Source organism: Danio rerio, chromosome 11 (genome assembly GCF_052040795.2).
Source record: "Danio rerio strain M-AB ecotype USA chromosome 11, GRCz13ab, whole genome shotgun sequence".
NCBI lineage: Eukaryota > Metazoa > Chordata > Actinopteri > Cypriniformes > Danionidae > Danio > Danio rerio.
This window is the reverse complement of record NC_141031.1, coordinates 37586683-37611705: the sequence shown is the minus strand read 5'-3', so window position 1 is coordinate 37611705 and position 25023 is coordinate 37586683. Positions and strand designations below refer to the sequence as shown.

At 36.2% G+C, this 25023-nt stretch overlaps 1 protein-coding gene across 3 annotated transcripts in view; it reads left to right on the top strand.

The window, feature by feature from the left end:
- The first annotated feature begins 8654 nt into the window (after window positions 1-8654).
- Window positions 8655-25023, top strand: part of dnah1 (dynein, axonemal, heavy chain 1) — an 88635-nt gene continuing 72266 nt past the window's right edge. Inside the window, exons 1-20 of one of the 3 annotated variants that reach the window (XM_087273959.1) lie at window positions 8655-8751; window positions 8993-9162; window positions 11075-11147; window positions 11227-11398; window positions 12619-12757; window positions 12913-13045; window positions 13222-13380; window positions 13551-13785; window positions 15765-15913; window positions 16027-16238; window positions 16312-16610; window positions 18925-19075; window positions 19216-19406; window positions 19541-19766; window positions 20284-20403; window positions 21192-21274; window positions 21361-21502; window positions 21578-21733; window positions 22049-22247; window positions 24494-24747. In XM_087273959.1, the coding sequence (XP_087130085.1) occupies window positions 8998-9162; window positions 11075-11147; window positions 11227-11398; window positions 12619-12757; window positions 12913-13045; window positions 13222-13380; window positions 13551-13785; window positions 15765-15913; window positions 16027-16238; window positions 16312-16610; window positions 18925-19075; window positions 19216-19406; window positions 19541-19766; window positions 20284-20403; window positions 21192-21274; window positions 21361-21502; window positions 21578-21733; window positions 22049-22247; window positions 24494-24747 (3258 nt within the window). In that variant the 5' untranslated portion in view covers window positions 8655-8751; window positions 8993-8997. Of the gene's footprint in view, window positions 8752-8992; window positions 9163-11074; window positions 11148-11226; window positions 11399-12618; window positions 12758-12912; window positions 13046-13215; window positions 13381-13550; window positions 13786-15764; window positions 15914-16026; window positions 16239-16311; window positions 16611-18924; window positions 19076-19215; window positions 19407-19540; window positions 19767-20283; window positions 20404-21191; window positions 21275-21360; window positions 21503-21577; window positions 21734-22048; window positions 22248-24493; window positions 24748-25023 lie in introns of those variants that run through there. The other 2 variants (XM_087273957.1, XM_087273958.1) reach the window with 2 other exon arrangements.

Here is a 25023-nt window from a genome sequence, read left to right as displayed (position 1 = left end):
TTTTGTGTGCATAAGTTGTAAAGATCAATTATGATTCAGTGAACAGTGCGATAAAAAAGTCAACCAACCGCATAACATCTAAGACAAGTATAATTTACAAATTTACAAGTTACAATGACAAAAACAACTGTAAAACAGTTATTTTTGTCCAAAGCACTGCATTTCAGAAATTAACTCATGCATTGAAATCAAACACACGACTTGGCATTGTAGTTGCATTGTTAGTTCTGTCTCTTGATCATTTTTATATTGTAGCCTTTTGTGATTCACATAAGAAAAATCATGCTTTGGTGAATAATGCAAACAATTAATACATGTAAATGTAAATTCTGACAAATTCGGACAATTTAATCATTAATTAAGTCAAAAATAATAACATACTACACTGAAAATAAAGTTTGGTTGCTTGATCAAATTGCTTATTTAAAATGAGCTGAAACAACACAATTGCTGAAAAAACTTAATTGTTTTATGTTCAGTCCTGGAGAGCTCCAAATATATCCCCGTTTTATTTTTTATTTTTTATTTTTTAGAGTTTTGGTTTTCGCGAATCAGCCAGAGGCCGCTGTGTACGTTTTTTTAGATCTCAAATTTCTCTCGCGAGTACCATTCACACCTGCGACTGTCGACTGATTGATTTACTGACTGGCCAACCGGCCGATACCTCCACCCTCCCCTTTCCCTAAACCCAACCAATAGTGTTTTCAAAAGCAATCCAGAAAAAGAAAAGCCCCCTAATTTTTACCAAGTTTTCAGATTTTACCACATTCTCACCCTGTTATTTACTTGTTTATTTTTTTAAGCTTTTGTCTTACCTGCTTTCTGAAACCGTTCTTCATCAGACTCTAACCCCGTTGTCGCAGTCAACTCCGCTTTGCATCTCAAGTTGGCCAATGCACATGTTGCGCTACTGAACAAACTGGTAACATTGGGAAAGCAGTCCATACAGAGGTAAGTGGTCAGCTGGTAAGCGAGAAATGGATCGGTGTCATATCACCCTGTAGTGTTCGTTTTAAAGATAAAATGCAGCCATACGTACTTCTGGCTACATAATTCACGATCTCCAGAAATGTACAGGGCTACGTTTTCAGAATGAGCCTATGTTGTACAATTCACTTAAATTTGTCAAAGAAATTAAGTTAACTAATCGATTTGTGTTGGGATATTATGAAGGAATTGTGTGGAACCCAGCATTTTTTTACACATATTAATAGGGAGATAAAATTCTAATTAGATAGTCTTGTCAAATTTGCAGCACATTTTTAACAGGTAGAAATTGTGTACAGACATTTATGAGAAAAAAACTCAGAATTTGGACAGGATACACGCATAGCTTGACATAGCTCGATTTGAAATCATGAGATACTAAGTCATAAATATGACCAAAAGATCTGTTATAGACAGTGAAGTAGTCCTCTCAAGTCCTCCCTTAAATGGATGCACGTCATGATTTTGTAAAATACAATGCGATCCTGGATTAACATCTGTGTTAATCCTGGAACCTAATTTTTGTTGAATATGTTATCCATACATACTCCCTACCCATAAACCCAACAATAACTGTGTATTATTCCCCAAATCAGAGGGGAATAATAGATTGATAACAATCATGTAGAATTGCATAAACCGTAAACCTAAACTTAGAATAAACGGTAAACATATCTCTTAATTCTGATTGGCTGATTTGAATGTTGTTCCAGGATCAACAGAGATGTTACTCCAGGAACATGTCCTGTGAAATCAGGTTGGCTTTTATTCTCCACAAAACAAGAGAAAATTCTGTCATAATTTACTCACCTTTCACTTGTTCCAAACCTGTTTGAGTTTTTTCTTCTGTTAAACAAAAAAGCAGATATTTTGCTGAAAGCTGGAAACAGGTTACCAGAGTATTTTCCTACTATGGAGGTCAATGGCTACAGGTTTTTTCAAAATATCTTTAGGGTTCAACAAAATAAAGAAACTCAAAAAGGTTTGCAATCACTTTAGAGAAAACAAATAGTGATTTATTTTCATTTTTGGGTGAACTATCCCTTTAAGAATGTTTAAAGCTGGTAGCCATTATATTTTCGTATTTCTGTTATATTTTCTTATCCTATGGAAGTCAATGGATACCAGTTTTCATCATTTTCCGAAATATCTTCTTTTGTGTTCAACAAAAAAGGGATCACAAACAGGTTTGGAACAAGTGAAAGAAGTGTAAACAGTCAATAAATTGTAATTTTTGGGTGAACTATCTCTTAAAGAATTTTTAAAACTGGTTGTGATTGCATTTTAATTCTTCAGTTATATTTTCTTTTCTTACTATAAAAGTCTGTGAATATAAGTTTCCATCATTTTTCAAAATATCTTCTTTTGTGCTCAACAAAAAGTATAATAAACAGCTTTCGAACAAGTGAAGAAAGTGTAAACAGTCAGTACATTTTCATTTTTGGCTGAACTATCCCTTTAAGAATGTTGGAAGCTGGTAGCCAGTATGTTTTGCGTATTATGGTTGAATTTTCTTTTCCTATGGAAGTCAATGGATATCAGTTTCTATCATTTTTCAAATTATCTTCTTTCGTGTTCAACAACAAAAAAAAGGGATCTTAAGCAGATTTAGAAAAAGCAAAAGAAGTTTGAAACTGGTAGTCATTGTATTTTCATACTTTGGTTGTATTTTCTTTTCCTATGGAAGTCAATGGATATCAGTTTTCACAATTATTCAACATATCAGCTTTTATGTTCAACAAAAAAAGGGATCACAAACAACAATAGTAAGTCAGTAAATTTTCATTTTTGGGTGAACTATCCCTTTAAGAATGTTGTAAGCTGGTAGCCATTATGTTTTCATACTACCCACATAGCAAAATATCTCAATCACCTTTTGCTTGGCCCACATGCCTCAGTGCATTGAATTACTGTACATGACTGGACCAAGTTTGGCTTCTAGACAAGGGCCAAACATGGACCATATCTGGGCCAAGCCTTAGCCAAGTTAATAAACCATAACTGAGCCTGAACTGGGCCAGTTTCATGACTGCAATGAAATTGATAAACCTATGAATCATTGCGATTTAGGTGTGCTATGGGCAGGCTCTTTCTTGAAGTGACCTGATTGGTAGATTTTTTTTTCTTTATTTAAAAATAATAAAAAAATATTTTAAATGTGGGTCAATATAGGCCAAACTTACATGATACACATATGAATTATTACCATCTGGGCCAAATACTACAATTTACATCTGTCTCAAGTATTGTGTGCTGCTTTAAAGATGGTGCCACCTCTGCCAAACCAGGGCAATGTTTGGTTCACATGCTATATGCCAGTGCCAGACAAATGCCTGCTGTGCCAGATTTATGCCAAATCTGGGCATGAATTATTTGCTACCTGGGTATGGTTGTATTTTCTTTTTATATGGAAGTCAATAGATATCAGTTTCATTCATTATTCAAAATATCTTCTTTTATGTTCAACAAAAAAGGATCATAAACAGGTTTCAAACAAGTGAAGGAAGTGTAAACAGTCAGTACATTTTAATTTTTGAGTGAACTACCCCTTTAATTGATATATTTTGCAAATATAAACAAAGCATGACTGCACTGATCTGAGTCAATGGCAGATCCTCATGAGATTCGTAGCAATTATGTTGAAGCTCAGACATTTATGGTTTCGTACTGCTATAGTTAATGCCATTAATTATGACCTAATACACTGGAATGATGATGATACCAGAGTGATCTCAACCCATCCGTTCTCTTTTCATCTCATCCCATGTAATTGTGCTCTCATGGTCCCAAATGACCCACAGGGATCCTCACACTTCTCGGTCAAAAGGTCCCAGAATCCTGCCCCGTTTCCCAGCGGAGATCACAAGCAGAACATACACACCTTCACCCCCGCTGGCCCTGCAGATCATCCTGAACATGTTTCAGTTCATTCGTGAGTCTCAACTCATGTCTTATATCTCAGTCCCAAAAACATGGACATATACTGGGTCAGAAAATTTATGAGGATAGAGGGTAATTGAAGGGATAGTACACTCAGAAATGAAAATTTACTCTTTCTCAAGTGGTTCTAATCCAAACCTTCATGAATTCCTTTCTTATACTGAACAAAAAAGAAGATATTTTTTGCATTGACTTCCGTATAGGAAAAGCAAATTGAATGGAAGTCAATGGTCACAGGTGGCTTTCTTCAAAATATCTTCTCAAAGGTTTGAAAATGGTTTTCAAAATGGCACAATTTTAATTTTGGGGTCAACTTTTCCTTTAATGATGTATTCATTCATGTTCGGCTTAGTCCCTTTATAAATCTGGGGTCGCCACAGCGGAACAAACCACCAACTTATCCAGCATATGTTTTAAGCAGCGGATGCCCTTCCAGCTGCAACTCATCACTGGGAAACATCCATACACACTTATTGATACTCATACACTACGAACAATTTAGCTTACCCAATTCACCTATACCGCATGCCTTTAGACAGTGGGCACGATGGTTCTTGCGCTTCACACCGAACCACCGAGACGCCCATGTCTTAAATCAGCAAACGATTTTAAATATTTTTTCACTCATAAAACTTCCAAAAATGTTATATTACAACATGAAAATGTAACCGGTCTGGACCTCTCTGACTCATAGCTGTCTTGGCCAAGGTGTCTTGCAGAGCCACAGACAGGTTTGATGAGGTCAAAGCTCAAGTGCATGTGCGAAACTCAAAATGAGGAGCCAGAGATGCCCTGTTGACTCCGCATGTGATCTCACTGCCGTCATTGTAAAGAACTGAAAAGAACATGACAGACTGACAGATCATTAAGAAGATTCATCAGATCATTAAGTCAACAGGTTAAAAAGTTAACGGCAGCAGAGGAAAGACTAGCCAATTAAGAATAGAGAAATGATACTTTGCCACATGCTTCCAATACTGGCTTAGTGTATTAAAAGCATGAACTGTTGGTGTGAGAATTGCCAGTTTTGCAGTAGAGCGAAACAGGGTACTCTGCCCCTCTTTATATGTACAAAATAAAATATATGTATAATTAAAAAAGCACACATTATGGATAAGCACATAGTTTTAACATTTTAATGACATTCATTTTTCTAATTAAATATGAAGATTATCAATATATATATATATATATATATATATATATATATATATATATATATATATATATATATATATATATATATATATATATATGAATGCATTTTTCTATTTTCCTATTTCTTTATTTTTACGTATTTTCAAATTTTATTGTGTGTGTTTGTGTCACATTTAATAATTTTACAAATATAACATACATTTTTAAATTGTAGTATATCACAATAAAAACATACAACTATAAGAAAGTTAAGCATTTAAGTAAGAAAAGCATAAAGCATGAATATTGTCACGGTTCTTGCCCTGAAAATTTTGGTTCAGTTCAATCCACAAACTTGACTTCGCTGTGGTCTTGATTTGTTAGAACTTTTAGTACTAAAAATCTGATCTGACCGATTAGTAAAACTCAATAATTGATCATTTTCAGCAGCAATAATCAGCAAATATTCATTCTTTTGTTCAGTTCACTGCCATTGTTTACATTCTGCACTCCAATATGGCCGACTGATGATGCATCATGAAAACACTCTATACTATACACTACCTGGCAAAAGTCTTGTCATAAATCCCTGTTGTACAAACCAACAAATAATAACTTGACTTCTAGTTGATCATATGGCAAAGTGGCAGAAGGTTGATTTTTTTGATGAATCATCTGTTGACCTGCATCCCAATCATCACAAATACTGCAGAAGACCTATTGGAATCTATAACCTATAATGCACCTTGACTTTATATTCTATTCTGTTAAGTGACAAGACTTTTGTCTAAGCAAAGTCAGACCTAATTAAATAACTAAAAATAAAGGCATGATCATGTTTTTTTTTAGTAAAATAAGCGTAATCTAGAGGCCTTTGCCTTTCACATAAGCCACTTCTGAAACCAAACAATCAACTAGAAGTCCATTTATTCATTGTTGTTCCTAGAACTTGGATAGGCGACAAGACTTTTGTCAGGTAGTGTATATTCAAAAACTGGTGTTGTTTTCTCTAGCATGTTACACTTGTGACTTTCTCTGTAGATCAGGGCAGATGCAGCAGAAACATCTTGTCAATAGATCAGAACAGCTGCCAACAATTAATGACTAATAGCTTTGGCCTACAACTTTACATGACTGTTTGAACTAAACAGATGAGATTTCAGATGAGATCTCTTGTGTGCACCAGGGTCTTCAAAACAAAGAAGTTCTCATTCTGCAATCCAGAATCAGGATAGATTGGTCCCCCTTGTGATTGAGATCATTGTTAAGCTGCAGATGAAAAGCATTTCTGATTAAATGATGCACAATTGGGATTTTCAAATGTCAGAATATCAGAAACTATGCCAATAAGAAGATAAGTGGATTTTCAAAGTAGAGCCAAAAAACAACTCAGTCTCATTGTGCTTATATAAGTTTCCACCTACTTGGAGTTTTAATCGAATAGAAATAATAGCTAAATTATTACCCATATAACTATAATTGTATATATCTGTGTTCATATGCCCATGTATGAACATAATGTATTACTATATCCACTATATTTAACATAGGCTCATTCTGAAAACGTAGCTTTATATACATTTAGGGAGATCGCAAATTATGTAGCCAAAGTTTATATGACTGTATTTCGTCTTTAAAACGCTATGGGGCAGTATGATGCCGTTTCCTTTTGTGCTTACCAGCTGACCGCTTACCTCTGTATCACCGGCTTTCCTGCTGTTACCAGTTTGTCCAGTGGCTTGCAATGTACGTTGGCATACTTGAAATGCACAGAGGAGTTCATCACGACAATGGGGTTTGAGTCTGGCAAAGAACAGTTTTCAGAACGCGGTTAAGACTAAAACAGAATCCAAAAAAATAAAATAAAAAAGCAAATAACAGGGTGAGAATGTGGTAAAATCTGATAACATGGTGAAAATCAAGTGAGAGCTTTTCTTTTTCTGGATTCCTTTTTAAAACTGTTGCTTCATTTTAGGGAATTGTGTGGGCGGGTCAGTCAGTGCTTTTGAAAACACTATTGGTTGGGTTTAGGGAAGGAGGAGGGTGGGTCAGTCAATTCTGTACATGTCCTTTTTTGCGCCTAAATGAACGTTAAAAGCTCCTTAACTGTTTGTGATTCGGCTTTCGCTTTCTACAGTCATCATTAATGCATTTTTAGCATTACTTTTAGCCTTCTCTTTAAACCAGGCTTTGTTGTATGCCACCAATGATTGATCATGTACTTTACATTTCAGTGGGCGGCACACAAGTGTATAATCATAAACATTTAATAAATTTTGCATTAAATTCCATTTACCCCACATGACAATCATGATTATCATTATTTCATAATTATCTGTATCTAATCCTTCACCTTATACACTCATCGGCCACTTTATAAGGTATACCTGTCCAACTGCTGGACAGGTATACCTTATGGGTGGTCTGAGTATTTCAGACCACCCATATATTGCCACAATCTACCTGAGCATTGTTGCCGATCATGTTCCACTTTTTTTGACCCATCTTCTAATGGCTACTTCCAGCAGGATAACGCACCATGTCATAAAGAATGAATCATCTCAGACTGGTTTCTTGAACATGACAATTGCCTCCACAGTCACCAGAACTCAATCCAGTAGAGCACCTTTGGGATGCGGTGGAACGAGAGATTCGAATCATGGATGTGCCGCCGAAAAATCTGCAGTAAATGCGTGATGCTATCATGTCAGTATGGACCCACAATCTCTAAAGAATATTTCTAGTACCTTGTTGAATTGATGCCACAAAGGATTAAGGCAGTTCTGACCCGGTAGGCTACTAGTAAGGTGTACCTAAAAAGTGTCCGGTGATTGTGAGTGTACATATGTGTATATATTTTTACTTTCTCAACTTTTATTTCATACAACAGTTTAATGTATCTTCTGTATCATATCTTATAACTATTATTTTTTTATCTCGTAAATGACAACTTTTTGTAGGCCCCCAGCTTGTCGTAAAAATGAGACTTTTATTTTAAATTACATTTGTTAACGATCGTTTAACTGTTTCAGCATTAATTAAGTTTAATTATACTTTCCATTTAACATATTGACCACTTTGAGGGATGTAAAAAAATAAAAAATAAAAATAGGGTCACAACAAATTTCCTGTTTTACATTTTTAATTTATATAGCTTTTGAGACTCATGTTATTTTTGATAAATATTTTTATTTCTGTTTTAACATTAAGTTATGATTGAATTGCCTCTTATTACAGTTATGATATAGTTTGACAACTACCAGGAAATGTTTATGGGCCATTGACATTACCATATTGAAATAGTCTGTATAAGAGAATCAAATATTATGAAAAATAGCATAACTATCCTATTTATTAAATAGTACATTTATTTGAGCAGACCTTTATTTTTTTTAAACCTCAAAAATACATGTAACAGGATCTCAGACACATATTTTATTTCTTTTTAGTGCTGACTTGACTTGAAAGCATTGCGCAAAGCACTCGGTTGTTTGTTTTGCTCTCCACAGTAACTGCCTGTGTAAAGCGCGCCACCAGTCTCCTCGTGCACAGGAATCTACAACAAGTCCCACGTGAACAGCGTCGCCCTTAGCAACCACCGTCACTAAATGACAGTAAAATATATTAACCGCCGTGGAAGACGAAAATAAACACGACATACTCATTAGCCGTGTTAATTTACCGAAGGTTTGTACTTTTAATATCTTCCAATAACTTTATGCCTCATAATTTACGGGATGCCTGTCAGCTGCTGTGATTTGAAGTGAGGTAACGTTAGATTTAACCGATTTCTATTATGTCGACCGCAATGTAACATTGTATTGCAGCATTTCATTGAAATACAGTGATAGATAGTCTACATTGTAACAGTGTTTGTTTATGTTTGCTTTTGTGTAACTTTGTATCTTATATTACGGTCTGTGGATAGGGATTATGGACAATAAACAGACGAAAAGTGAAATACCTCTTTGCGGATCTGGCATATTTCACCCTAAACCTCCAAACAAGTCTAGAGAGACTCACAGGGGCAAACTTCTGCCTTTAAGGGGCATCTACTCTGAGCTCATAACTAACATTAAATCAGACAAAACACAACAGGTAAACAGCTTTTTTCTTCTTGTAGTGCTTCTTCCTATCATGTATTCCCTTAGTAAGAGCCCTTTGAAAACTGTTTATTTTTTCTTCCAATTTTATTTTCCTCAGAATTGATTTTTTTTATTATACTGCTGGCCAAAAGTTTGATTTTTAAAGTTGTTTTTTTTTTTTTGTTAAATAAAATTATTTTGTTCATCAAGACAGCATTTTTTAAATGGGTCAGTTGGCGTTTCTGTATGGAGTTTGCATGTTCTCCCCGTGTTGGCGTGGGTTTCCTCCGAGTGCTCTGGTTTCCCCCACAATACTCTATAGGTAAATTGGGTAAGCTAAATTCTCAGTGGTGTATGTGTGAATGAAAGTGAGTAGGTGCTTCCCAATGATGAATTGCATCTGGAAAGGCATCCGCTGCGTAAAACATATGCTGGATAAGTAGGCGGTTCATTCCACTGTGGCGACGCCAGATTAATAAAGGGACTAAGCCGAAAAGAAAATATATGAATGAATAATAATAATAATATTAATAATAATAATAATAACAATAATGGGTAATATTAGAGTGATTTCTGAAGGATCATGTGATTCTGAAAACTAAAGTAATCAGCTGAAAATTCATCATCCAAATCAATGCAATAAATGATTAAATAAAATGATAAACTACTTTTGAACAGTTATTTTGTAGTGGAATAGCATTTCACAATTTTACAATTTAGACTGTATCTTTGATCAAATAAATTCAGCCTTGGTGAGCAGGAGAAGCTCATTTTAAAACATTAAAAAATCCTACTGACCCCAAAGTATTTTTAGATTATTTACATAATTTCTGACTGTCCCATTCATTTATTATTTTGTATTTATTAATTTAATACACATGTATCATTAATATTTTAATTTTAAAAAATGACTTTATAAAATCACTTTTTTTCTAAATTAAATGTAATTATTTTTCTCAATTCTTCTGTGTTTATAATTTACAAAACATGTATTAAAATATTTGATATTTGATTTATTATTATATTTAAAAGTAGATTAACATAATCGTTTTTTTGCATTATTTATGTCATTATTTGCATTATATGTTTATGATGTAATACAGTATGTACAATATGAAATGTATTACAGATAGTATTTTATCAGAAAAAAAATGTAATCAAAAGAATCCATAAAACCTGAAAAACATGTTACTGTTGTAATATTAACAAGGTCCTATATGACATTTATTTATTTATTTATTGCAGCAGATGCCTTTCCAGCTGCAACCCATGACTGGGAAGCATTCATACACTTTCATTCACACACATACACTATGGACAATTTAGCTTTCCCAATTCACCTATAGCGCATGTTTTTGGACTGTGGGGAAAACCGAAGCACCCGGTTCAAACCAGTGACCTTCTTGCTGTGAGGCGACATCACTACCCACTGTGCCACCCTTCACCACACTTATTTATTTATTTATTTATTCTAAATTCCATTTTATCTTATAATTTTTTTTCCAAGAACTTTAATCAAGTGACTAACATAGTTCATGTAAAGCTGTTAAAATGTTAATAGATACTAATAAACATAATTCTAGAAAATAATTTAAGAATTTTCCAAAATTCATATAATTTTTTTTTCACAAATCAATTAATATTAATAAACACTTTACACAAAAATTCATTCATTCATTCATTCATTCATTCATTCATTCATTTTTAAAATGTTCTGTCAAATAAACAGTTGAGCATAAAATGAAGTATTAAAGCATAAAGCAGTAAATCTATGCAGTTTGCATTGACTTCCACTATTTTGCTTGTGTTTTCCACATCACAGAAATCATGGGGCCCTACTAATTCACACAATTACACACATACTGTATAATTACACACATCTTAAACTTATAAACTATAATCACCAAAACTAATGCTGTTTTTAGTTTTACAAACAAGGTCCAGTGTCCCAGCAAAGTTTACTGTGCCAGGGGGGACGCAAGTCCAACTCCTGCAAAAGTAAGAAATCAACCAACACTTAAGTCAAAACACAAATGCTCAAACTAATCACATTTTCTTTTGATTTTGGGTCTACCAGCTATGTTGAAAACACCTCTTGACCTGCACAGTGCTATGGAGAAAGACTGGAATGGACCGGGCCCACAACTGCAGCAAGAGACAGATTTTTACTCTGTCAGTTACACCCCTAAAGTTCAGCTACCTTATATTTGCCCCCCAGGACATGTGCCCCGCAAGATCGAGATTGAGAGGTGAGCAGTTCAGATAGATATATTAAACCAATGGTCCTTAACTGCTGGGACACAAACCAAAAATGGGCCTCAAGTCTGTTTTGGTATAAGCAAATTAAATTAGATTACAGCATATTGACATCCTTAAAAAATAAAGAAAAGATTTGTAAAGGGACACAAGGTTAAAGTAAATAGACATTTGAATAAAGGGAAACAATCATTGTTTTTTTTTTATATATATATATATATATATATATATATATATATATAATACACTACTACTTGTTATTAATATTATTTTAAAAGACTTTAATATTTTTATGTTTTAAATTAATATTAAAAAGACATTTATTATTTTCCAATAATTTCTATTTCAAACAAATACAGGTTTTTTTCCAAAACAGAATACAAAATAAAATAGAATATATAAATTATTAACGAGCCCAGTGGTTTTCAACAATAATATTATTATGAATTGAGCACCAAATCAGATGGCACAGCAAGAAGGTCGCTGGTTTGAGTCCCGGCTAGGCCAGTTGTCATTTCAGTGTGGAGTTTGCATGTTCTCCCTGTGTTGGCATGGGTTTCATCTGAGTGGTCCGGTTCCCCCCACAGTCCAAAAACATGCCCTATAGGTAAATTTACTGAATTAAATTAGCCTTATTGATAGTGTATGGGTGTTTTCCAGTACTGGGTTGCAGCTTGAAGGGTATCCGCTGTGTAATACATTTGCTGGAATAGTTGCCGGTTCATTTCTCTGTGACGACCCCTGATAAATAAGAGACTAAGCTGCAAGAAAATGGAGCACCTGGAGGAAACCCACGCCGACACAGGGAAAATATGCAAACTCCACGCAGAAACGCCAACTGACCCAGCCTGGACTCGAACCAGTGACCTTCTTGCTGTGAGGCAAAAGTGCCAACCATTGAGCCACCAATGTTGCCCTCTCCCAAACTTTTTAAAAGTAATGTGTGTTTATTTTTACCTGCTACAATTCTGTGTAATTTTGAAGACAGTTTTTTTTACTTGTGCACAAATTTAGCAATGTTTGATATTGAACAATATAAATATACAGTACACAGTAAATATCCTCATCTGTTTGAAAAAGTCTTGTTGACATGTTACTGTTGCATGTTTTTATGTATGAATTGTATTACCTGAATGCATAAACAAAGATTTTTTTTTTCAAAAAGATTTTAAATGTAATATGGATTATTGTTGTATTCTGTTTTAATTCTCAGACGCAGGAGGGAGTATCAGAAATTAGATATAAGTAAACTTTTGTCAGAGCAAGGCATCAACTCTAATCAGCTCATACCCAGCAACCAGACAAGAACGGAGACCAAAAACCAGCCTGATCCAAACTACCTGTCTTTGGAGGTCATGCATGTTCCTTGTATATTCATTTTAAGTATTTACATTAATTTTATTGTCTCTGTTTGCTCAGGTCATTATTTAGGCTTCAGTTTAAAATCAGGCACACTTTCTACATCATTGGTCGTATGCTTCTCTTTTTATATTCATTCAATTTCCAGATATTCGACAATGAGGAGTTTGACTGCCGTACTCCAGAGGAATGGCTGGCTTTAGGTTATGAGCCAGGCTCCATGAATCGCAAACCCATTCCAGCCAAAGCCCTGTTGCCGACAAAAAACAGCATCCCACCTGGTACGATACTGTCGAAACCCTCTGCAAATACCTGACTTATTGTAGTCGAATGGATCCCATCAAATGTCTTGTAGCTCCTTCTGAAAATAAATTCATATTACAGCCTATCCATTGGGAGCCATATGAGCACATGTGGGAAAAATTAAAGGTCTGTTCTTCGTGTGTTTGAGGTGCAGTGGATCCACAGAGCCCGGCTGTGGAGTATTCTTGGCAGTCGGTTGGGGTACTACAGTACAGCCAGGAAAAGAAGCAGTATTTGGTGCATAAAGCAGACTGTAATGGATGGGTCCGAGATTTAATGGGAAACCCCATTTTAAATGGAGGACAGAGAGAAGGCATGTGTAAAAGCCATTTACAATGCTTGGTTGTTTTTCTTCTCCTGTTGACATAATTTCTATTGATATAGGAAAGTTGACATATCTGATTAATGAACTGTTTAATTCAGTGATACGGATGAACTTTTATGAACTGTTATGTTTCCATTCCACTCTTCCTTCCTTTACAGGGGTTTTGCTGGAGAGCCAGTATTGGGTTCCCAGGATCAGGTTGCTGTTTTGTGCGGAGGATCCACGTGTCTTTGCTCAGAGAGTCCAGTTTGCAGAGAATTTGAGACAAAACACAGAGGCTTCAAATTTATATCATCATTCTGTTGATTGTATGCCAGTGTGGCATCTCCATCCCACCAGTTTAGAACGCATCAGAAAATATGCACTTTCCACATCAGGCCTGCAACTTAAATGGTAAGTATTTGATTAACAAAAATATAGTAAATACATTTAAATATACCAACAAATTATGTATATATTTTTAAATGACAATTTTTTTATCAATAAGAATACGTTCAGTTTGTCAAAAGTGACCATCTTTTGTACGTTTTTATCAAAGGTGTATGAATCCACAAGTTTACACAAAATATTAAGCAGCAGTACTGGTTTCTGTATTCATAATAGAAAATCCATAAATCAGCAAATGAGGACGATTTCTGAACTGACACTGACTACATTTACATGGACATCAGCAATCAAATTAATTGCCAACTGTTCAAAACTGATTAAGACAATAATTTGATTAAGGTGTTTATATTTCAGTTCCTTCCATAATTCCGTTTTTACATGTGATAGCAAATAGTTTGATTAACGTCATTGCTATTCACATTTCTCCGGATTTGCATGTAATTTCGGGCATTTAATTTATTGTTTTTTTACTTTAACTGCAGTCTTGCAGTTTCACTTTTATTCAGGAACATTTCATTCATGCGTGGCGAACTGAGGTATCCGCTTGTTAAGTGGTGACGTGTTGGTGATACGTAATGCCATTCATTTGAGTGGAGAAATCATTCGTTTATGATCACGTTTTATTCCTATCACACATTAAAGTTAATTTTATATGAAATCATAGTGTACACAACAATCTCTGGGCTTGCTGCATAACAAATACCAAAATTTCAACAATTTATAAAAAAATGAATCACTTTCTGGCCATCGGATATTAGGCATGGACATATATATTTCGATCGTGATTTTCGAAAGTATTAAATCGCTTTGTAAACGTTTATTATTACCATTTCATAAGTCTCTCCATTCAGTTGAAAAGAGCGCTTGGACCCAGAAGCCGCTTCACTTGACGTCACACTTAACAAGCGGATTGGATGCACATATGAAGTAAGGACTGGTGGAAAAGTATTGTTTTAATGGAATTTGATACCGCACGCCAAATGGAAAGAAACTTCAGATCATTGATCCCTATGGGTTCTATTTTGACGGTCCATGCGCAAAACGCAGGGCGCAAATGCTTTCAGGGCGTGTCAGGACGAGTTTTTGCTAATTTAAGGACGGGAAATCTGCCTTGTGCTTCGGCGCATGGTCTAAAAGGGTTGAGTTTATTTTCTTAATGAGTTATAGGTGTGTTTTAAGAATAAACCAATTAGAGTCTCATCTCCCATTCCCTTTAAGAGTCAGCTGCGTCGCGCCAAGAGCGGATTCGCTATTTACAGGACGCAAAGTAAGTCTAAGTGGAAAAAATGAGCATTTCACAAGCAAACAGTTAACAGTTAACAGTTTTTTAACAGAAAACTGTTAAACAGAGCATCTACTGTGTGAGAATGAGAGATAATGGATCACTTTCACTTTCGCTCTTGGATAGGGAACCCTTTACGCACAGACATCAATTAGTCTATAAATAAATACTTTTGTTTGTTAAGCGCAAATATTCGTTTCAAAACTATTCCTAAATTCAGTTCTAATTTCCAGCAAACGAATAAATGAATAATAATAGCAAAATGTGCTCAAAAACCGTTATATTCTAAAACACATGCTTTGCCCCATATGGTCTTAAACCTGACAGGTGGGCAAATCTAAGCTTGTTTTTAATAAAACACTCTGCGCCGGAGTTTAGACCGGGTTGGTCTAATGAAAAATCTATTATAGTTTCTCAAAATAGCAACGCGCCAGCGGTCCGCCTCAGAGCGCCAGAACGCCTATGGGCGCAAAAATGAGTGCTAATGCATTTGCTATTTAAACAGCGTAGCGCAACACCTCAAAACGACTCTTGCACCAAGCTTAAACTACCAAAAGACTACTGCGTCACGCCTTGCGCCACACTGCGCCGGGTGTATGATAAGGCCCTATGTGTGCACGTGCCTGTTACACACCATACAATTGCACTTAAATGATGTCTGCCGCTCATAATTATCATAGATAACATGTTTTTGTTTGTACAGTCTACAGGAATGCGAGAAGCAGCTGGAGAAAGAGCTTAATTTGGAATACAGCCGCACTCTGAACCAGATGTGCTTTAATAAGGTGGTACAGGACAAGCCAGAGGACATCACACTTCCTCAAACCCAACCCGAGAGCGTTCCTGAGAGAGGTAGAGACTATGATGGACATCAAAAGCAAAGAGACTGCTTTCAGACTGTCAGGGCTTTAACAGTGATTTATTTTATGGGCCCACACACATATTGCTGTCTCCTTTCCTTCTAGGCTTCGTGTCAGTCCCAAACTATCCTTTTGAGAAGAACCGTGCAGCTTTTGTCTTTAATTCTCTGCTCACTAAGGCTGAGGTGATCGCGGTGCTGTCCAGAGTAAGAGAAGAGTGCAACCGGGTGGCAGAAATGAGCCTGTTTTATGTCAGCTTCACAAAGTCACTTCGTTTAGAGGAGTTTGAGTCCGCACAGTCCCAGAAACATTCACAGGTAAATAAACTTCCAACTACACATACACATACAAATGTACCTTCCATCACACACTTGCTCTGTCTTCCTACAGATCCATTTGTTTCTAGAAGAGTCATGGTTGCCTGCTTTATGTAATGGCATATCGTCTAATCTGCGCGATGAGAGATGTAGCTGGTACAACCTTGCAGTGTCCCGCTGTGATGTTTACCGCATGTCCAAACTGTGTCGCCTGATGGCGCTGATTCGCAGCCTTCAGCAGGACTCACTCAGGTTCCTGGTTCAAGGCTCTCTGGCCAGCTTGACCAAATTAATTCTTGATGCTTGTCACAGTGTCTTGCAATGCCCTCAAGAGCTGACCTGGGGTCCCGATCTCATAAACAGCCCATATAAGTATGTGAATTCTCATTTTCATCGTTAAATATGCTTTATTATTTCTACATTTGTAAATCAGTGGTTCTCAAACCAGGAGCCAGTGTACACTAGGGGGACTCTGCAAACTTCTACAGTGACCCTGATAGGTCTAAATAATATTTTGTAAAGATTCATTAATTTGTGGTGGTAATTAGTGGTGGTACCAAAATTAGGCACTTAAGTAAGGTACAGATACCCCATAAATAATCCTCTTTTAAAAGTCCTTCTTTTCAAAATATTTAGTAAAACACTAAATATTTCATTTTGAATAAAAGTACAATTAATTACTGATGAATTATTGTTCTTAACGACCAAAAAACTTCATTCATTCATTCATTCATTTTCTTGTCGGCTTAGTCCCTTTATTAATCCGGGGTCACCACAGCGGAATGAACCACCAACTTATCCAGCACATTTTTACGCAGCGGATGCCCTTCCAGCCACAACCTATCTCTGGGAAACATCCACACACACATTCACACACACACTTATACCCTATGGACAATTTAGCCTACCCAATTCACCTGTACCGCATGTCTTTGGACTTCGGGGGAAACCAGAGCACCCGGAGGAAACCCACGCAAACGCAGGGAGAACTTGCAAACTCCAAACAGAAACGCCAACTGAGCCGAAGCTCGAACCAGCGACCCAGCGACCTTCTTGCTGTGAGGCGACAGCCCTACCTACTGCACCACTGCTTCGCCCGCTACCAAAAACTTTATTTACTTTAATAAACATACTGATAATTCAAGTGAAAACATCAGTGAGTTGTTTACTGGAGACTCACTCTAAACAGATCATTTGAATCAATGAGTTGTTTGCTACTGGAGACTTACCCCGAACAAATCATTTTAATCAGTGAGTTGTTTACTGGAGACTCACTCTAAATAAATAATTTTTATCAGTGAATTATTTACTGAACCAGGGGTGTTCAAACTCGGTTCTGTAGGGCCAGTGTCCTGTATAGTTTGGCTCCAACTACCTTCAACACACTTGGCTGGAAGTTTTATTATACCTAGTAACAGCTTGATTAGCTGGTTCAGGTGTCTTTAATTGGGGTTGGTTTGGGCATGGTGGCGCGTGGGTTTCTCTGGGTGCTCCGGTTTCCCCTAAAAACATGTTAAATTGGGTAAGCTAAATTGTCCGTTGTGTATGTGTATCCGCTGTGTAAAACATATGCTGGATAAGTTGGCGATTTATTCCACTGTGGCAGCCCCAAAATAATAAATCATTTAAGCCGAAAAGAAAATGAATGAATGAATGGTTTTGGCACCCCTGCTGAAGATTCACTCCAAACAGATCATTTGAATCAGTGAATTGTTGACTCTGAACAGATATCAGTTCAATTCATAAATTAAATGCTTAGAACAATTTATGAACTAATTTAATAGGTTAACTGAAATAAATTCAGCTTGTTCATGAAAAAAAAAACACTATCTCGTCTCTGAGCAGGTGACAATTTCTCTCCATCAAAATAACTATTTACTCAACTTCATTTAGGAAATGTAGTGGAGAAAAAAGTACAATATTTTGTTTTGGAATATAGTGAAGTAAAAGTAAATGTTTCCTAAAATAAAAATACTGAAAAAGTACAGATACATAAAAAAGTATATACGTAATTATAATTAAATAAATAATGTAAGTAAAGAAAAAATACAAATATTGGTCACACTTGATTTTGATGGTCCGTTTGTTGAATTTAAGTTACACTGCATCTACGTACATGCAACTAATTCCCATTAGATTATAAGTAGACTGTTAGGTTGGGGTTAGTGTAAGTTGACATGTACTTGCAAAGTTTCTTATAGTCAGTTAAATGTCTGTTGTAGGAGCAGTATAAACAGATATTAAGCAGACAGTCCACTAATACTCAAAATAAAGTCTTACCAAAATGCTTACTGTCCATCACTGATTAATGTAACATATATTCCAAAAATAGTAACTTAAATCATAGTTGATCAAAACTAGATTGTTGAAAACAATATATTGTTTCATTTGCTATAAACATTTATTATACACATCATACCAACAAACATATGCATACTCACATGCTCCTATCATCCAGCACCATATAATTCTGTGCACTCTTTGCAAGTTTTTCTTTCCCAATGTTTTTATTAAGTAAGCTGTTTGGATTAGGATTTGTTTCAGATATAAATTGACTTATACATTAACTAAAACACTAGTATCAAGAGGTCTAGTATAGATCAGCTTAGATATAAGGGTGTCTCAATGTTCTATTTGTCATTGTATCATACATAACATACACAGTCTGACATGACATTTTTTGCAGGCCAAAAAAGAAGACACTTTTCTCAGTGGATTTGGTGCTTGACCAGACTGGGGTTCACTATAGCACTCCTCTAGAGAGCTTTGAGACCTCCGTTATCAACCTGTTTGATAAAGGAATCCTGTCCACACACAACGTGCCTCAAGTAGACAAGGTTCTGTATTTGATCTCAGGCAGATAAATAAGTTTTATGATGAGATAAACTCTAAATAAATATTCAAAGCAACTTCTTATACTATTAAAATCAAATTAATTAAGGATTATGACCTGCTTTGTTGTTTCCCATTCCCTCAGTTTGTATTGCCGAACCTGTTTATTGTTGGAGAAGTGTTATGGTCAGTGGGCTTGTGGGAACCTGAAGTCAAGAATCTGAGGGAGAGTATCAGTAAAGCTCTGAAACAGGCCATCATTCCTCTCAAAGCCTACAACCGTGAATATGAATGCTACCTTGAGCTCTACAACTCCGACGTCAACACATATCTTGAGTACATCTGTATATTGTCGCCTAGTTTTCTGTTAGATATAAATGGTTGTATAAAATGTATATATAGTTTGATGCAGGCTGTAATATAATACAAACCAAGGATTGTTTTTCTGCATATATTTTAATTTCTCCAAGGTTGCACAGTCAGGAGAACCAGACACCTCAGGAAGTGAAGCAGGAGGTTCTGGAGCACCTGATGGAGGTGGAACATTTAAATAAGTCCATTCCGTCTGCCATTATCATCGGACCGTTCATGGTCAATGTCGAAGCCATCCGGCAAAGTCTGGTAAAGAAACGGAAAGGTCTTGCCAAAGCATTGCTAGACCGTCTTGCCCTGAGATTACGTCAACAGATGCAGGATGTAAGTCATGGTTCATTAGAACTAGATGCATTTTAAAAGGAATAGTTCACCCAAAAATGAAAATGACCTCATCATTTACTCTCTTGCATGCTGTTTTAAACATTTAGTCATTTCTTTCTTTTAGTTTCAATCTCTTCTTCTTCATAAAAAGAAGATTTTAAAGAATGCTAATTGCTGGACTTCCATCGTAGGATAAAAATTCTATGGAAGTCAATGGGTACCAGCAACCATCATTTTTCGAAATATCTTAATTTGTGTTCAATTTTTGGGTGAACTTCCCCTTTAATTCTAAATGCAACACAAAGATCACACCAAAGTGGCAAATGTTGACAAATGTGAACAGTAACCAAATTATAGCACATCACTTCTCAGACATTCTGTGACCAGTTAAGTGCATGTTCAGTCATTGAGAATATTCTCTGACAGACACCAAAAGACTCAACGTTGATCACATTGACTAACCCAACAAAACGTTGTTGCAAATTGGCCTTTAAATGTAATTATGCATGTATTTTAGGCATGTAAGGAGTGTAAAGCTATCAGCAAAAAACTGTTTGAGAAGCCCAGCAGCATTGAGGAGCTCACAGAGCAAAGAGAATGGATGAAACAAGTCCCTGAACAACTAAAAGCGCATGAGGTACTGTACAGTTACTGGTAATCAGCAATACACCATTAATTCATAAGATTAGTCCAAATGTGGGATATATGTACACTTGAAAATCATACAGATTTGAGATATTGGTCTGTTGTCTTTGCACAGCAACTCATTAGCAAACTCAGCAAACACCCAGAACATCCAAGTAATGTACACAAACATCCAATAAACATCCAAGACTTTGTTGTGTGCTAAAATCACTTAAAATATCACTGCAACTGCATGCTTTGAACTTTAACATTCATAAAATGTAACCATGGCGATTTTAGAAAATTGGGATTGATAAATTATCTTAAAGCTGAATAAATAAGCTTTCCAATAGGACAATATTAGGTCAAGATTCAACTATTGTGTTAGACCAAATCTAAAAACTGAGAAAATCACTTTTAAAGTTGCCTATAGGACATGTTTAGCAAAGCATATCACAAATTTGATTTTGATATATTTACAGGTGGAATTTTACAAAATGTCTTGGAGCATAATCTCAATAGTTTTCACATCAAAGAGAAATCGAAAGTTTTGACCAATACAGTGTATTTTTGGCTGTTCTCATGAATATACTTGTGCATTAGACCAGGGTCCATGTTCACAAATGTAAAAAATCTAGATGGCAATGTTTGCATTTAATGTGAAAGTTTAATAAAGAAGTGACAGAAAGTGGTGACATCATTCTTGTTTAGATAATATTTTGAAAGTCTCATTATTTCACTGTTGTGAAATTTGAAATACATAAACTTTTCCTGTTTTCCTTTTCTGATGGCCTCTTGCAGGAGATTTTATCCAAAGCCATGTCTGATTATGATCTAATAGATGAATTCTACTACAGTCTTTCCGATGAGGAATTCAAAGAGAAGTGAGTATATGATACTATAGCAGATGCTAGGATTGATCTGTGATGCTAGGATCTGTGTTATAAAATCAATGCTAAATTTTGTGTAGGTGGTCAGCAATGGCCTGGCCCCATAACATCCTGACCCAGATGGAAACAGTGAGTGCTCAGCATGTTGACGATGAAGAACGTTTCGATAAGATCCAGGTTGCAGATCAAAACAGCTTCCTGGAACGCTTGAGTTTCCTCGAGGTCAGGTTTGCTCAGTTACCATAGAGTCAAAAGATACCCAAGCATTACAATGAAGTTTTCTTTGTTCATTTTCAGATGGTGGTGGCTGGATTTTCTGGTTATACAAACCTTGAGCGAGCACACGAAGTGGCAAATGAAGTGCGAAGAGTAGGCAAACAGCTGAAAGAGTGCCAGGAAATGGCGCAGCTTTACAATAACCGTGAACGACTCTTTGGAAAACCAGTTACTAATGTAGGTTTGTACTACAGAATGAGGATTTATTGTTTCATGATCTAATTTTGGAGACATTACATCTTTTCATAGTTAATTGATAAAACCATTTAGTTAAAAACTACACTTAAATAACAAGATTTGTGCTGCTTGTTCAAACTACTTTTTTTTAAATGAGCTGAATAAACACAGATCTTGAGTTTTTTGGAGGGATTAATTGTTTTATATTCAATCCACTTAACTTAATCAATTTTTGTCAGGAAAACATGAATGAATTGTGTGGAGCCCTGCATTTTTTCATGATGATTTCGTAATTATTATTTGCTTGTGGTCTAGTACACAGAGTTACAGAAGCTAAACCGAGACTTTCAGCCATTTCATGACCTGTGGAAAACAACATCAGATTGGCTGCGATGGCATGAAAGCTGGCTCAATGACCCGCTGGCAGCCATCAACCCTGAACAGCTGGAGCGTAATGTCACTGATGCTTACAAGACTATGCACCAGTGTGTCAAACAGTTTAAAGATCTTCCTGGTAAATATAATGCACATTTGGGATATTTGAGCTGACAGTCAAATCCGATGTCAAGAATGAAATAGATTTTTCTGTTTAGAAAGAGTTAGGATTAACCCTTGTGTGCTGTATGGGATGTTTTCATGCACTCTGGGGTGATTGTGAGTCTCAATTTGGCCACAACTTTCTATGTGTTTCAGCAAATGGGATAATATTTGGTGACAAATCTTATTTTGACATATATTTTGGGAAAATGCTTTAAGAACAATACACTTTGGGCAAATTTACTACCCTTTCGTTATGTTGTTGCCTGTATTTGCCCCATTGACTTCCATTATAATGACATTTTTTGATTGCAAAGTCATGACACCTAAAATCATGCATTCTTGATCGTTGCTGGTTTTCCCTTTTGGAAGAAGTAAAATTTTTAAAAGCTTAGTTTCTGATTTCTATATGGAGTTAAGTGTGTGTGAGGGTGTGAGCGTGCAAGAGAGACCATTGTGCACTTACCTTCATATGTCAAGAAAATCAAAATAAGCAGTTCAGAACATAGTAAGTGTATTTATGCACACACACTAAAATCTGCTGTTTTTCTCCATTAAACTCCATATAAAAGCCAGAAACATTTTTGCACAGGTCTATCTAAAGGGTTAATGTCTTGATTGGTGTAGGGAAAGGAGGACTCAAGTGCAATACAATATAGGTATTTATTAATAATAAAATAAAACAAAATGGCAACATAAACATTAACTAAAAGACAAAACACAAACTTGGCTGAGCTGGCAGTACAGGAAGGAAGGATCTAGACAAGACTTGACAAGAGCAAAATACGGTGTATGATGAACGACAACTTCAGACAAGAGCGAGCTATAAGCAGAAAGAATTGATAAACAAACAGGTGAACTGAATAAACTAATAATAGGAAAACAAGGAGGGTGGGACTAGACAATAGTTGGGAGAACACATGACCCAAACACAACACAAGCCATGTGCTCATGAGAAAACAGGACTAGAACACGCAGCCAATGAGAGAACTCATTAACCTCATGTTCACATGAAACACAACACTAAAGCAAGCGGTGCGTGTAAACGTGAACCACTTGCTAAACGCAAAAACAACAAAAATAGAACAAAAGACATCAGCATGAGACTGATTGCTGTAAGGCCCCAATGACAGACAAGCCGTTGCATTGATTGTGAAGGGCCAGCCTGTACACCATCTGGTGACCTCTCCTCCTGCAGCTTCTCTACAATGGACGTCCTGCTTTCTCCAGCCTCCAGCGCTTAGATTGCAGCTCTACACAAGAAGTTTGGCCATAGAAGAAATGGTCTTGCCCCACTAAGCCTGGTTTCTCTCAAGGCTTTTTTTATCCTTTCTTCAAATGGTGAAGTTTTTCCTCGCTGTTACCACTGGCTTGCATGTCTCGAATCGATTGATTTGCACTTCAATGTTTGGACTTTCAGCAATGAAAATTAAACCAGACTGAACTGAACTAAACTGAACTTCAACTCTGAAAAAACGGACTGTCAGAGTTTCAATTAACTATAAACTTCTATGTTAGGCTGCTTTGACACAATCTTCATTGTAATAGCGCTATAGAAATAAAGATGAAATTGAATCAAGCACATGATAAATAAAAAACACTTACTGTGCAACATGCATTGTGCATGTTTCATCCCAGCATCAACCGAAAACTGAAACCAACTAGACTGAGATGCTAAGAATGAAAAAGCATGCTGCAGACAAACCAAACACCAGGACAAGAACACGATTCCAATAATCAAGTGGTAGCTCGCACGGCCTGAGCATGGCCAAGACGGCACCCATAAAAAGACGATGACAGACAGGAAACGAGTGCTCAACTCAAGAAAAACACAAGCCGAGCACAACATAATAGACAAGACAGGACTAGTGTCTAGACTCCACCAAAACAAGAATTAGCAAGACCGAAGTGGCAGAATCCTAACAGTTAAGGCTGCCAACTGATGATCAACAATAAAAATTACACATTACAAAACCACCAACAAACAAAAATGCATGAATTTATGCTGTCATGAATTTGCAATCAAAACATGTCATAATAATGGAAGTCAATGGGGCAAAAACAGCCACAAACATAAAGAAAGGGTAGTCAAATTGAGCAGTACACAAGGGTTAAGCTCCCATCATTACAAAAGAAAAAACTCAAATGTACTGTATGTTTTAGGCATATTTGTTTTTTCCACACATCTGTTCCTATCATACATCTTTATAACCTTCCATTCAGCCTGTCAAGAAGTAGCATCTGAAATCCGGACTAAAATTGAAGCATTCCGTCCGTTTATCCCTCTGATCCGAAGCCTGAGGAATCCTGGCATGCGGAATCGCCACTGGGAACTTCTCTCTGAACGTATCAACATAAATATGAGGTCCAGAGCAAATCTGACTTTTTCTCTTTGTCTGGAGTTGGGCCTGCAAGATCATGTGGAGGAAATCACACGCGTGGCTCAGGAAGCTGGAAAAGAATATTCTATCGAGCAAGTGAGTGCATTTATAGATGCATTTTACTAGGGCCACACAATGTATTGTTTCAGCATCGATATCGTTATGTCGTATCCGCCATAGTCACTTCACAGAATATGCAATGTTGATTCTGAATCTTACGTGACCAGAGTAGGGTTGCACCAGCTGTTCTTAAATTCTTTCTTAAACTGGAACGTAAAGCCCACACTAGGGGCTTCGTAACTACTAGCTAGTTTGTAACTAAATTTGTTTTTATTTTAGTTGCACCTCATTTCTTAGGGCAAATCGTAGTTA